The sequence below is a fragment of the Haemorhous mexicanus genome, chromosome 6 (assembly GCF_027477595.1).
Source record: "Haemorhous mexicanus isolate bHaeMex1 chromosome 6, bHaeMex1.pri, whole genome shotgun sequence".
Lineage (NCBI taxonomy): Eukaryota > Metazoa > Chordata > Aves > Passeriformes > Fringillidae > Haemorhous > Haemorhous mexicanus.
The window spans coordinates 26,489,990-26,504,995 of NC_082346.1; the positions used below are offsets into that span (position 1 = coordinate 26,489,990).

General features: G+C 43.1%; 2 protein-coding genes across 7 annotated transcripts in view; both read left to right on the plus strand.

Annotated features, from left to right (window-relative positions):
• Positions 1-65: 65 nt before the first annotated feature.
• Positions 66-2,670, plus strand: HARBI1 (harbinger transposase derived 1). 2 transcript variants are annotated; one of them, XM_059849415.1, is made up of 3 exons: positions 66-463; positions 614-1,345; positions 1,880-2,670. In XM_059849415.1, exons 2-3 carry the CDS (start codon positions 676-678, stop codon positions 2,254-2,256), a joined length of 1,047 nt encoding a protein of 348 aa, XP_059705398.1. In that variant the 5' UTR covers positions 66-463; positions 614-675; the 3' UTR covers positions 2,257-2,670. The 2 variants fall into 2 exon arrangements, with proteins under 2 accessions (XP_059705398.1, XP_059705399.1); XM_059849416.1 differs by having other exon boundaries at positions 66-246.
• A 2,628-nt stretch (positions 2,671-5,298) lies between these two features.
• AMBRA1 (autophagy and beclin 1 regulator 1) overlaps positions 5,299-15,006 on the plus strand; it is a 128,411-nt gene continuing 118,703 nt past the window's right edge. Inside the window, exons 1-2 of one of the 5 annotated variants that reach the window (XM_059849387.1) lie at positions 5,364-5,423; positions 13,239-13,441. The gene's annotated coding sequence lies outside the window, so the exon portion shown is untranslated. Of the gene's footprint in view, positions 5,424-5,475; positions 5,599-13,238; positions 13,442-15,006 lie in introns of those variants that run through there. The other 4 variants (XM_059849390.1, XM_059849391.1, XM_059849388.1 and 1 more) reach the window with 4 other exon arrangements.

The window sequence follows — 15,006 nt, forward strand, 5'->3', positions numbered from 1 at the left end:
AGGAAGGGAGGGAAGAAGGGAGGTGCCTGAGTGTCCGCAACGGCACTTTCCGCACGCAGCCGCCGCTCCCCGCCCGCCCGCGGCGCGCTGAGCCCACAGTCCGGGGAGGCGGGAGGTCGCCAGGCCTAGAAAAGCAGTGCAGCGCCCGGTACCGCTCCCGCCGGTAGCCCCTTGCCTGTGGCGAATCTATCGCGGCGAATGTGGGGCCGGGCCGGCGGCGACCGCCTGAGAGCGGCCGCGGGGCCGGTAAGGGCTGGGACGACTCCGGCGGGGATCGGGCAGCCCGTGGGGTCCGGGGCGCCCGTCAAGGGCAGCGCCCGCCGGGGCTGCGAGACCGCCCGACGGGCTGCCCGCGGCTCGTGTCTGCCGTGCCCCGGCGAGGGTGACTGGGGACGGATCCAGCTCCCTCTCTGCCACGGGAGCTAAATTCCTGTCAGCGCCAGGCAGAGTTGTCGGCTCCGCGGTGAGTCCACCTGGCTGCCCGTGTATTTAAAAGCAGAAAAAGAAAAGTTAAAAGGTTTGCTGGATGATCAGACTGAAAGGGAAACGGTAACGGAGTCTGATAAGCTCACCAGTAACAACTGTTCCGAGTGTCCTCTTTTGTTTTATGCAGGTGAAGCCTCTGGGAAAGCCCTGTCAGAGAGGAGCCCCAGGGGACGCCCCTGACCGTCAGCCATGGCTGTACCTATCGCGGTTCTTGACTGCGACCTCTTGCTCTATGGCCGCGGACACAGGACTTTGGATCGCTTCAAGCTGGAGGATGTCACGGATGAGTACCTAGTATCCACGTACGGCTTTCCCCGACAGTTCATTTGTTACCTGGTGGATCTCCTGGGAGCCACTCTCTCCCGCCCTACACAGCGGTCCAGGGCCATCAGTCCCGAGACTCAAATCCTTGCTGCGTTGGGTTTCTATACCTCTGGCTCCTTCCAGACTCGCATGGGGGATGCTATTGGCATTAGCCAAGCCTCGATGAGCCGCTGTGTTGCCAATGTAACCGAGGCACTGGTGGAAAGAGCCTCACAGTTCATTCACTTTCCTAAAGATGAAGCTACTGTACAGACGCTGAAGGATGACTTTTATGGCCTGGCAGGAATGCCGGGAGTGCTGGGGGTGGTTGACTGCACCCACGTGGCAATAAAAGCGCCAAATGCTGAGGACCTGTCCTATGTGAACCGAAAGGGTCTTCATTCCCTGAACTGCCTCATGGTGTGTGATTCCAGAGGAGTACTCCTTAGTGCTGAAACGCACTGGCCAGGCAGCCTGCCTGACTGCACGGTGTTAGAGCAGGCAACCCTCACAAGCCAGTTTGAAACTGAGCTACATAAAGATGGCTGGCTACTTGGTAAGTCAGCTTTTCATCCTTGTTTTCAGTAGAAAGTCAATTATATATTGTCTCCTTACTCTGGGCATGAGTGATATGTTTGCTTTCCTGCGAATTGCTTTGAGATTTATGACTCAGTTTGGACAACCCTTATCTTGAAAGCTTAGAATATTAACTTCTAATCTGTGTTTTATACAGTCTGATTATTGTACATATTAATCCTCATTCATTCTGTTAATAGCTTTCTTTCAGTATTCTACACCTTTCCATGATGAATTATGCAATTTTTAATCCTAGGTACTGCCCTAATCCAACTGTTTTTCCCTGTTTTATGTAGTAGATTAATTCTTTTAAAACTCTTCTGTGGAAAATCTTCTTGTGTAAAACCAAATGCCTTTACTTTGTCACATTTGTAAACCAGAGTTACTTCTTCCATAACTTCTCTTTTAGCGGGAGGAAGAACTTATTCTGTATCTGCTGTACCAGTAAACCAGGCTGAAATCTGTGGCTGACTGTAGGTGTGTAACCTGTCCTGCTCCTTTCCATGGCTCACAGGTGACAGCTCCTTCTTGCTCCGGACGTGGTTGATGACCCCTCTGCACATTCCCGAGACACCTGCAGAGTACCGCTACAACATGGCCCATTCTGCCACTCACAACGTCATTGAGCGCACCTTCAGAACCATTCGGTCGCGGTTCCGCTGCCTCGATGGCTCCAAAGGCACCCTGCAGTATTCTCCAGAGAAGTCCAGCCACATCATTCTGGCCTGCTGCGTGCTTCATAACATCTCCCTGCAACATGGGCTGGACGTGTGGTCTGCACCAGCCACAGGACACATGGAGCAATCGGAAGAAGAATACGAGCAAATGGAATCAGTGGACTCGGAAGCCTGTCGTGTTCGTCAGGAACTTTTACTTACTCATTTCAGCTAATGTTGTGACAGAGAGAAGGCTATTAACAGTTGATCTGGGAAGTTATCTGGAGCAAATATGCCCCTTCCTCTTCTTTAAGCCCGTAAAGACCTACGCAGATGTGAGACGAGAAGAAATATACTCTCTTCCTTTCAGGCAAATTTCTGAACTTCTCTCAGTCTCTCCAGAGATTCAGTTTAATTGGTACATTTTTGCTGTCGTGATGCTTAGAGGCACCCCATTCACTTGAGAACAACGACTAATGTGACAACAGTGGGAAAATTAGGGAAATTGTCTTTTATAGTGATGGAAAATTTGTAAAGCTTGCACTGTTTTACAAATCAACAATTCTATTCTACTGTGTAACTCAAAACATTTATGACTGATTTTTTTAAACAGTATTTTGCACAAATTAAATTTCCACATGAGCTCCTAGTTTCTACTGTGAATTCATGAGCAGCAAAGCAAACATTTATATTTTTGTTTGCAGGTATAAATTCTTGCTCAACACCATTTTGCACGCCTTTCAAACTCCAGTGATTTCTCTGAAAGCTGGGTGCTGTGTTCTGGGAGGGGTCTGGTATTTTGCTGGGCACATGCTAGTGCTTGCATATATCTAGAGGGATTGAACCTTCTTTCTTTCCCAGACAGGCTGGAGAAGATGTTAAGCTATGGTGACTCTGTTGGGTACTTGACAGACATCAGGAAACGGGCTAGTGGAGGTGAGGCTGGTTTGCTCCTGCAGCAGGAAACTGGTTGTCTTGGTGGCTGCTATAAAAGAAACACCAAGGACTGACTGGGTCACAGAAATTGTACCAATTGCAAAAGTTCTCCTCTTAGATCAAAGCAGAGGTGTGGAAAGGCTACTCTAGCACTGCTGGCAGTCTACTTCTTCAGTGGAACAAGATGACTGATGCACGCAGTTGTTGCTGGCACAAGGCTGGGCAGTTTCCTGGAAATGTTCTCTTTCTAAAAGGCACAAGTGTTTCCAAGGATCTCATGACAGCGGTCTAAGAAAATTTTGTTTCTTAGATTTTATTGTTTACTGGGCAGTAAATGTAACAAAAATGGTAGGGAATGCAGAAAACTACAAAACTGTAACTACTTAAAGTAGCAGGGATACTGCCTGGCATTGTAGATTTGTCCTTTTAGAGGAAGTGAGTCTGCATCATGCCTCACATTTGATGAATACAAGAGTACAGGACACGTTTCGCAGTGCAGGGTGGAGATGCAGGGCTGGATACACTCCGCCAGGTTTGCAGTGGCAGTAAGCACTTTCTATCTCACAGAAAACCAAGCATGCTTGATGGCGTGTAAACAAGACATTTTCAGAAGCCTCAATGAGGGCTGTAAAATGTTATGTACAAAGATCTCAAATGTAATTCAGTTTTCTTTACACAAGGTGTTACACAAGAACTACTGTTGGTCACTGCAGCAAAACTCTTGCTCCTTTTACCTAGGAAAAAGCAGACAAGCATTGTTATCTAAAAAAAGCATTTTTAAGGTAAGAGTTGCTGCCATATATGGTGCCTGATGGCTCATAATGGCATCTGACAGTCTGTGCTAAAAATACTGTTCACTAGACCAAAACACCAGCAGACACTGAATGAGCTGTGTGGGTGGTGGTAAGGTCAAGTGAGACTTGGACATGTGTAGGTACAAACATTGTCACTTAATGACAAGCTGGAGTTTCTCAATTTACGCTATGAATAGCTCTTCCCAGCGTGTGCTGAGGCCAGAGCAAACTCAGAGTGCAGGCACTTCCTGGAACACATTTTCTGCTCTGTTTTGTTTTCTTTCAGCCACTGTCACCTGTGGTAGAGTTTAATTTCAAAACTGATCTCACTGCTTGTCAGTTTGGGCAAAAACTGCATCAGACCACTCTAGACAAAACCAATCCGTACCCTTCTTTTCACTCAGGAAGTGTAGGGAGCAGTTTCCACCACATACTCCTAAGCAGCTTCCTTCAAAACCATTCACCCAGACTTTTTTCTTTTCCCTCATGGGGCCAGGTTGCTCAGAGCTCCCTCCATTCAACCTGTCCTTGAACACTTCAGGGATGGGGAATTCACGGCTTCTCTGGACAACCTGTTCCTGTGCCTCATCACCCTCACAGTAAAGAATTTTCTCTACTATCTAATCTAAACCTACTTTCTGTCAATTTAAAGCCCTTCCCCTTTGTCCTGTCACTACACACTCTTGTAAATAGTCTTCCCCATCTTTCCTCTAAGTTCCCTTCTAGTACTGGAACGCAGGAGGTAGGTCATCCAGAAGCCTTCTCTTTTCCAGGCTGAAAAAAATGTGAAAAAAAATTTTCTGCAAACTGGTTTGAGATTTGTGATTTGGTTTGTGCAGAAAATCACACCGTGAAAAGCCAGTGTCCACAAATGAGACAGTGTCCTGCAACTTTATTTATTTTATTTGAATAAAATGAGAGTTCACTGGGCCATACCCCCACAGGGTCTCTCAAGGTTTTGGAGGAGGCAGCCTCCTTTTATCCTAAACTCCCGAATGCACTCTTCCTTTCTTGCCCTCTTCCTTTCCCCATTGCCTGAGGTATTGGGAAGGTACAGCCTTCCCGATCTGCCTGCTACATATTCCCCTAAAGTTCAGGAGCTCGAACTGTTCGGGTTCTGCGACAATCTGGAGACCTCGAGGGCCATTGCTCCAGCACCGGGCCGGTTCTTCCAGACCTGGTTTTTGTGAAGACATTAACACCAATTTCTCCTCTTAAGTTTGGACCACCCTTATCTTGGAAATCTAGAATAGGAACTTCCAATCTGTTTTATACAGTCTGACTATTGTACGTGTTCGTTTACACTCGTCTGTTAAGAGCATTTTTCCAGTATCCCACACCTCTCTAAGCTAAATTATGTAGATTTTAATTCTGGGCTGGGGCGCTGCCCCGCAGTTCTCGGGACTCGACTGCTCTCGCCTGCCCTCCGTCGCCGCCGGGCGGCGGTGGAAGACCTCGTCGCTCGGCTGGCGCTGCCTGGCGGCGTTCGAGCCTCGGCTGCTCGGGCCTTGCTCCCGCGCTCGGCGCCGCCGCCGTTGGGCCCCGCTCGGCGCTCGGCTGGTCCGCCTGGCCGGAGCTCGGCGCGGCGGCGGCGACGACCGACCCCGGGGCCGCTCCGCCCGCCCGGCCCGGCCCGGCCCCGCCCGGCCCCGCTCCGGCCCCGCCGCTGCAGGTACGCTCCGGGCCTACGCGCGCCGCCGGCCCCGCGCCGAGGCCTCGCTGCCGCTCCCGGGCGGGCGCGGCCGGCCCCGCGGCGGCGCCCCGGAAGGCGGCGGTACCGATCCGTGTGAGGCCGCGGCTGGTGGAACGCGGTCGGGAGGGAGTCGGGAGTCGCTGCCGAGGCCTCTGTACGGGAGTTCCGGGCTCGCGGCCCTACGGTGGGGGGAGCGGGGAGGGCGGCGCGCTGCTTCGGGCCGGGCGCCATGGCGGGAGGGCGAAACCCGCGGCGCTGCTTCCCACCGGCCGGCGGGGACGGGAGCCCCGGGCAGAGCGTCCCCAGTCCCGGGGAGTAGCCCGTGCCCCGCTGCCGCTCTCTTGAGCGTGCCTCAAGCCGGATTTTCTGTCCCAGTTTGGCTGCCTGGTGCTTCGCCGTCCGTCGCCCCTCTTGCTGTGCCCGCGGCCCCGTCCGGGGCCCGTGGTCCGGGCTCGGTCCCGATGCGTTCTGGGGCTGGTGCTTCGAGGTGTTTTTTATTGTTGTTGTTTTCCGGCCTTACCCAAATAAAATGTGCGGTAAGCGTTGTCTGCTCTGTCGCTCCTCTTTTTCATCGTGTGTTGCAGAACACTTGCTTGTGAAAGTAGTGTTTGGCATAAAATGCATTCAGGTGTGCCTCTACTTAGGTCTTGTCTTGTGCGGAAACGAACCCAGCTAATTCACTACCTATGGGAACGTTTTTGTTGTCATCTCTCATATTTTTCCTGACAACACATAAGTTTCTGTAGTGTTCTTGTAGTGTTTTTTTGGATTACTTGTGATCCTGTCAATACCATGCGTTCAGCTGCCTTTGGAAAGCAATTTTTCCTGTTCTAAATCAGCGTTTCATCTTCAAGAGATCCTGTAGGTGGTTATGAGTAGCTTTTCTCACTACACACTTTCTAGTATTGTTCTGCGTGTCTTCAAGAAGATAGGTTGTATGAATGTGAAGTCTGTAAATATGGTCAGTGCTCAGTGCTGCTGTGTTTTCTCCTCTGTATGAAGTGTTCTTTGGTCTTTATTTAAAAAACTAGTGTGTTTTTCTATATTTGTCCTTGTTTACTGATCCAGCCGGCTTGGTGTCCTCTGCAAATGTCATCTGGCTTCTTTGCCTTTGCCACTCCCATCCTCTTTCAAATTGCTGATGGGAATGTTAAAAAGGGACCTAAGAATGACCTGCTGGTAATGTGCACTTATTGCTAGTCCATTACTGGTCTCTTAAGTTTGTTGTTGGGTCGGTTTTCAGAATGTAGTATGAGGTTGAATCCATGCAGATTTGAATGCCTTATGGGTGATGCAGGCAAGAGGACCTGAAATTCTCTGCTAAATTAAAAACCCTTTCTTGTGTTCTGAAGGGCTGTTGTAATGTGTTTCCTAACATTCATAAATTTTCAGTGTAGCTTGTGTGCTGGTTCTTGAGTCCACAACTGGTGCTTCTTTGGTTAATTTTGTTTTAACAAATTGGTCCATTTCTATTTTGATGGTCACAAATAAGTGTGGTTTTTTGTGGCAGTATGGCTCTTAATGAGTGGGGCTCTCCACTAGCATTTATATTTTTCCTGGTGCTTGGAACGAAGAATGTATTTGGATCCAAATGTCTGGACATGCCTTTTCAGATTGAGTTGCTGGGAGTTTCTGACGAATGTTTACTTTGCTGACAGCTTCTTCTCAGTTTTATTTCTTTTGCCCTTTTGTGAGTCATAACTGACCCTCTGGATTCTTGTTTGGTTGTTTCCTACTTTTTTATTTTTCGAGCTTCTAACTTTTATGCAGCTGTAACAACCAGTTCTAAAGAAGGCAAGCAATGATCCAGTCTGCTGCTATCCCTCTGCCAGAAGTTTGGCATTTGAATAATTATTTTTTAAAGAAACTTCTGGAAAGAAACTCTAGTGCTAATCTTTTATACCATGATTAGCAAGCTGACTGAACTCATGGGTCTTGCAGAGTTGTTGTTGATGTGAATATTTACTACTAATGCAAACAGCACTATGGTACTTTTTCCCCCTCTTGGGTTTCTGGGGGCCTGACAAAGGGCATAGTGAATAATAGTTACCTTGTGTGTTTTGTGTTAGTAGCCCTGTGCTATCCTAGCAAGGGGGATGATAGAAACAAAATATTACTAAGGTAAGGACAGAAGAATTTTGTTTTACAAAAGTGAATGACAATGTGATATGCAGTGGAAGAGGATTAATATTAGAAATATCTTACTGGGAGGTTATTTTAGGATATAGTCGTTGCCTAATGAAAGACCCATTGATTGGGTTGCTTGAAACAAGAGGAGACCTGCTTTCCTCTACAAGAGGAAGCAGTACTTGTCTGCATCTCAAGACTTGGTTGGTTCTGACTGGGATTGTTGTCTAGTAGCTGTTTGTCATCTCCGGTTTTTGTAAACTATTTGTTGAACGGGATGGTGAGGTGTCAGGCTTGAGTGTGGAGAGCATCATCTTAATCCATGTACTCGCTCAGCTCCTCTTCACATGCTCTCAGTGAGGTGTTTTGGGTTGTCCTTGCAGAGTGATTCCTGCTTCCTTCTTCCTGGTACGTATTACTAATTCTTCACCTTGGGCAGCGCAGGATTGCTGAGAGGAGTCTCTGACTCATGTTTTGGATGCTTTTCCCCCTCCCTTTATATTTCTCCCACAAACTCAGTCTAAGGCCAAGAAGAGCAACGGTGGCAAGAACTGGCTGTGTTTCCTTGTTCAGAGTCTAAATCTTCATTGTCTCCCACCTCTTCTATAATTCTGATACATTTTTGTGTGAAGACTTCAGCTTCTGTGTGGATTTTTTTTGCTTTTTGTCTTGTTACTGTATTTCCATGTGAGCAAGAAATTATGTGACCTGTATTTTCTAAAACATGTTCTTGCTTCCAGTTGCTTTTTCTTTATTACTTGGATAAGGTTCATGTGCCTTAAGTGCAGCCTTGAATGCATGAAACACTTTGTCTTCACCTTGGGGTATGTGATGCTGCTTCTGCTGCTTGTAGTGTTGGCACTCCCACATTACTATGGAATGTGTGATGTCACTTGGGGGCACTTGGCTGTGGCCCTTGAGCTTGAAGAACCTTGATGTAACTATTAATGTAAATAATGGAATTTTGATTTGAGATATCCTTTGTCTTTCTGTCTAAATGAGAATAGTTTTTTGGGGGTTAATCTGAATTCTGTGTTGCTCTGTCTCTCTATTGCTCTGGGTTTTTCTTCTCTTTGTCCCTCATTTCCTGCTGTCTATAGTACTTAACAAAAGATGCTATGGTTTGAGTATGGAATTGTGGAAACCAGCTCTTAATCTTCCAGATCTCAGTTCTGCTGTTGGACTTACCCTACAGCTTTGTGAAATCATATTTATTCTCTTCCTGTCTTCTGGATTGAAACTAATATCTCTCTCCTCAAGAATTCATTAAGTTTATGTGGAAGTTGTAATAATAGTTATGAAAGTGCTCCATATTCTCTTTGGTAAATGAAACTGTCAGACTCCAGACATGGGTGATCACTTACATTCTTTATTATTATTACTTTTCTTTTTATATTTACCATTCATTTTCTGACCTTTAGGAGTTGAGATCTGCAAGTTTCTCTTCCATGTCTTCATAATTTTGCTGTAAATAGTCAGAATTTTAATGTACTTCTTTTGTCTGAAAAGTTCTTTTATGTGTATTTAGCTCGTTTAATCCAGACTGGGAAGACAAATTAAGATTCTAATGGCAATTAGTTACTTGTTGCAGTCATACAGGATCTTGAAATGACAAAGTACTATTGACATCTTTGTAATGTAATTGAATTTCCTGAGCTGTTTGCAGTTGCAGTTTAAAACGCAGCATTGAATTTTTCAATCATGAAGCACTAAGACAAGTTATTTTTCTTTAGGAATCCTGTTTTATGTGTCAACACTTATTGCAGTGAGTGCAATTTAGAGCAGTGTGTCTACTGCATCTACAGAAAATGTGCTTTTGAATTACTTTCTCTCTCTCTGGCTTTAATCAAGGCAAAACTTCATCTTACACTCTAATACTTCGGGGAGTATTTAAAAGCTTGGAAGAGTAAAACTGAGACCATATAATGGAAGTGCCTTCATGGTATTAGTTTTGGGTTCTCTTGGATAGTTGCATCATAAACTTTCTTTCACTTCCCCTAAGTGTTTTTTATTCTCCATGTTTAGGGGCATTTACTTGAAGACTGACTCTTGTTCTAATTAAATTCTTAAATTCAGCAGCTTTTTTTTTTTTTTTTTTAAAGCACAATCAAGGACACAAATAGAAACAGAATAAAATAATGGGTTAGAGTTTAGCTTTTTTTTGTTTTGATTAGTCATGCTTAAGATAGTTGTTGTTACCCATCCATAGACTGTTTTTGTTAGTGGGTTAGTCTTGTTTAAAGAGTCTAATCCAATGTAACTTTATTTAAAATTTTGGTTCATTTACATATTACTACAAGATATCTTGAAGTTTGCTCTATGCAAAATGTTTTCTGGTGTTTGGGGTTGGGTTTTTTGTTTGTTTTGGGTTTTGTTTGTTTGTTTTTAACCCAAGAAGAGTTAATACTTCTATAAACAGTCACAAGGTTCATCTGGAACTACCACAAATGAAGTTAAGGGAAGACAAATCAAATGTTGTTTGAAGTAAATTTAGACATACACAGCTAATCAGGTTTATTGCCAGAAATTCATATGGCCCTGTCTTTTAAGAATGAACATAGTTCTGTTCTCCCAATACTTATGTTTTGACCCATGCTACTATTTGGGATATGAGTCATGTCACCTATTTTTTACTGATTTTGTTGTTGTTATAGCGTTCAAATGCCAGTGCTACAGGCAAGCTAGGACTTAGCAAACTAGGACTCCTTGAGTTGTCATGTTTCTTAAGCTGAGTTGATACAGTGCAAAGAGGGCAAATCAGCTTTTTAGTTTTGGTTTTACATAAATATTTTTTAAAATTTTGCTCAGTTTTTCAGGTGGAGACACAAAAAGGGTTAGTGGGGATGGCATGACATTTGATATGGATTGAATCAATATTTTGAATAAAACTGCAAGTATAAGTCAAGTCTTCTATCTGGTGTAGTGTTTCTTGGGCTCCTTACATGATATAGTTTCATGCAATTTAGGAAGATGATGGCCTCAAAATCTCTGTATTACAGAAGGGAGGGAAACACAGATTGCAAACAAGGAAGGGAACTAGAAAGTCCCTGGAGCTGTGTGTTTTCTTCTTTATATTCCAAATTATGTTCTAGGCATCTGGTTTGTTCTTGGAGCTCTCCTGTCTGGGTGTCTGAAGCAGATTTTACTGTCTTATCAGTGAAGTGCCTGCAAAAGGAGGAGCTGTGTAGTTCATAGTCTTTGGCTGTTTTCAGTGGGCACTTTTTGCTCTTTTGAACTTCTGAAGAGCACAAGGGGTCTTGGTAAGGCAGTTTGCTTCAAAATTAAGCTGTGTAAAATACAATGGGAACCGACTTGTAGAAAATCCTCTGAGGAAATAGTCTGTCTTGTGACTGCAGCCTTCATTAGGATCACTGTTAGCAAAGATAAAGCATTTGGGCTGTAGTGCTGCATACACTCTTTTCATGCCTGTCTGATGATCTGATTGCTCTTGGAGAACCCACCCACATGTGCAATAGTGGGAATGCTAAATTATTGCTAATATTTATTAAATGAAACTTAAAATACTAACATTTATTAAATGCAGTAAACAGTTCTCTTGAAATTTTTAGCATGTTGCTGGTGTTAAAGCCTGAGATGCTGCACTTAATTTGGAATAACTGCAGTGGTATTGCTAGGACTGGACACACTTCTTCAGAACAGACATTTTGAAAACAGAAGTAACTCTGTCTTACAAGTTAGGTAGGCACCTGGCCAGAGCTGGGAGAGTTGAGTGTAATAATCTGTTTCCTCTTCTTTTCTAGAGACAAGTTGGCTTGTGGTTTTGCAGGACAGTGGTATGCCTCATTGTTCACTACAGTTTTGTTTTTGTTTTGTTTTGAGTCATTTTTTTTCCCATGCATGTCCTTTTAATACAAAGTATACAGCCCTGGCCCATCAGCTATGTGTGGATGATGGTTGTTTTACAGTTAATACATTATGGAAGTCTTAAAACTGACAAAGAGACTTGGAGACCAAAACTACTGGCTTTTTTTTCCCCAGTCTCTTACAGGGAGTCTTATAAATGCATTCTCTCTGTGGAACCCAGATTGCAAAGTCAGTGACAGCTTTAATATTTCATTTCATATTGCCTCTTTCCTCATCAATCACATGAGGTCTCTTTGGACAGCAAAATTGTCTGAAATTATTTGGACATTTGTATCTTCTGGATAGATCTCCCATTGGAAATATCATTTAGTGACTGCAGCTTTTTTTTTTTTTCCTTTTAAAACACTGATGGAGCTGTTTACACTGATTCTGTGCACATGCATTAGGAAAGGCTTTTAGTGTTGGGCTCAGCACACAACCACAAAGTTCTTTGCAGTGGTAATAGATTAGTCTGAGAGCTGAAGGCCACATGATCTAACATTTTTCCCCCATGAAGAATGGAATAACTTGAAGGTAGTATTGCAATATTCATCTTTGTATCAAAGTCAGCTGTTCTCCCAGCATGATTGTACCAGAAAAATTAATAGCAGCAAAGATGGGAAAGGGGTACTTTAGGAAATGGGACAGTCATCTCTTTAAAGTGCTGAAGTTTTGAACTGGAATGGTGAGCCATTGCATAATGCATAGAATATCTTGGCATCCTTTTTATATGGTAAATTGAATATGCTTCTTTTTATTCCTCTTGCCCTACCTTTCTGTCAGTGTTTTCAGGGGGTCAGGTACCACTACAAAGTATTACCAATTTGCGCATTCACTTTGGTTTTTTAGAGCTTCAACATCTGTAAAAGTGACAATTTCAAGTAAACCTACATTAATGCTGGGAATTCTTCAGGCTTCTTCAAGGATGGCTGGTACAGAGCAAGTATAAGGCTTGGGTTTGGGCTATGTAATGCTCTTTCCAAAACTTTATAAACAGCCCAGCATGTTGTCCTGAAATGCCCTGAAGGGAGAAAACTCTTAAGGAAAGAAAGTTGCTGATTATAGAAAATTTTCTTGACTCTCCATTTTCAGAATTTTTTCTAGTCATCTGCATCACGTTCAGGGCATCAGCTAATCTTGCAGTTGTTGGACACTTTTGGTCATCCTGATTAAACCAACCATCCAAATCTCCCTCCCTCCCCCCAAAAACAAGTAAACAAAACTAAACTCAACAAGAAGAAGGAAACAGAACAATCCCAATTCCTCTTTAGGTGGTCAGCTGTTTATCAGTTGTGATAGTTGTGGGTGTTTGTAATAGACACTGCTACTGAATCAGTCCACCACTCGCCTGAACAGGTTTGATCCAGTGAGCTGCAAGTTTTATTTATGCTGAGTCCCAAGAAGTATTTTCAAACCCTCTGCATTTAAATTAAACTTTCTTAGTCAGATGGCTAATGAGTAGCTGTAAATACAGTTGGTACTTCAATGGTTTATCTGCTAATGGTATTTAATAGCATGCTGTCATTATTCAGCTTATATGTGAGTAAAATATTTGGAGTTGGTGGGTGTCTTTACTAGGTTAGAGAAAGAACTGGCTTCTTTAACAACCTCACAAAAAACCCCTTCACAAACCAAAAAAGTAAAGGGGAAAAAAAAAACCCCACAGAAACATCACCAAAACAAACTGAAGCCGAACACAAAATCCAATAGAAAGGTTAAAATCTTTCTGCTAAAATGAGCAAAGATAATACCAGTGTTCTCTGCATTGTCAATGCTACATTACATCTGTTTCTTCATTTGAAGGCTCTGAGTTTCTTTGCCTGTCTGAAGTGTTGCTGAACGTGTCACCAAGTAGAGGAGCAGTTACTATGTTCAGCCTAATTCAGAAAATGGATAAAGTTTGACCCCTGAAGCGTTCTGAGGTAACACTGGAATCTCAGCATTACTCAAGAAGGATACATTCAGTGTTTTCTGAAGAGATCCCAGCTTTTTAAAATGTTGAGCAGGTTAGTAGAATACTGTGAAGACATTAGAGCCCTGGGTGTTTCCTTTGTTTACTTTTAAAATGGGATAAAGACATGAGTCAGAAGAAGCTGAAAAAACGAGGTACAGTGCCAGAGGGAAAAACGTGAAGTTAAACACTCAGGCTCACATATGAAGTGTTTTTTATAGGCAGATTAGTTGAATAAATTAGGACACACATGCAGAGATTTAGATAAGCTGCCTTAAGGTATGTACTTGCTTTTATATAGTGGAGATGACTTGGTCCTTCAATAAGGTGAATACTAGAACTTCACCTTCTGCAGTTGTAGGAGTTATCTCCCCGTTTATTTTACAATATGTAAACTGGTCCATGGCATAAATAAACTTAAAGTTGTTTGTTAAGCCTCTTGTTTTCCTTGTTGCTACTGTACTTTAGGGAACACTAGTTCTGATAGGACTGAAATGTTGCTAGGTTGTCAGAGTTTGTTCTTTCTCATGAGTGATTGTTATCCTGCTTGTACATTACCACGATCTCAAGTTATTTATGTGGTTTGCCCTTCACAGCTATCGAAAGGCTGTTCCAAAGTTTAAATCTTTTTAAATTTCCAGCTTATTCCAGCTGCAGGACCAGTCTTCCATTGGTGTCCTGTTTATATGTTTATTCTTGGGTTGTAATCCAAATTTCTTGAATACACCCATATAGAATATTTGGCTATTGTTTTTTTAATTTTACTAGATTAAGAGTTAAACTAGATGTACAGTTTCCTCTTGCTAAGTAGACTTTTTGTTGCCTGTATTGTTCCAAGCTGTCCTTCTCCTCCGTTCTGCTTACTGTCTGAATCTTGTCACTTCTGAACTTGGGTGCCTGGGGCTGTTTGCAGAATCCGGATCAGGATTTATCAGCATTTAGTTAAAGAAGATTTTTAGTTTAGGGATTCCTGTATTATATTGCGCTTTTGGATGTATCTATTCTAGTTATCCTTCTAGCTTTTTTGGATATGGGCTTTTTTAATCTGTACAGTTATTTTTAAGAACTCTCATGCAGTATGATATCTTTCGTTTTTGTGTTGCTTTCCAGTAAGGCTTTGATTTTGTAGAATAATTCCTACCTAATGTTTGGCTAACTTTCACAGATTCTCAAAAGAAGGCTTATTGTGTACCATGGAGTTCAGCTTCTCTAAAATACATGATCCCCATGCTGTTCAAAATAAGCATCAGGGAATTTCCAGCTAGCTCAAAATTCACTGTGGAGAATTTCCTTTCTAGGAAGATAGATGCCTTTACTTGTTAATTACTTCAGTACTCTTTATTTTACTTCTACAAATACAAACTGGTATGCTTTTTTGGAACTTCTTTTTCTGGCTTATCTCTTTAGACAGCTCCTCTCTGTAAGCTACAGCTGTCTTAAATGATCTGTTCAGGAGAGTTTTTTTAGGGAGAGTGGGAGGAAAGAAAATATTGCTATTGAATATTCTGGGTTCTGTCATTTAACAATTTGTCTCTTGTGTACTTGAACCTTTTTTCTTCTTTATGTGGTTTTTTTTTTGTTTTTTAAAATGGCTCTTTCATTCTCTATTGAATATTGATG

What these genes read in the sequence shown, in the direction of transcription:
- HARBI1 (XM_059849415.1), top strand. Translation starts at nt 676, where the DNA reads ATGGCTGTACCTATCGCGGTTCTTGACTGCGACCTCTTGCTCTATGGC. An exon ending in TAAAGATGGCTGGCTACTTG is followed by an intron (nt 1,346 to 1,879) that starts GTAAGTCAGCTT and finishes CATGGCTCACAG; the next exon opens with GTGACAGCTCCTTCTTGCTC.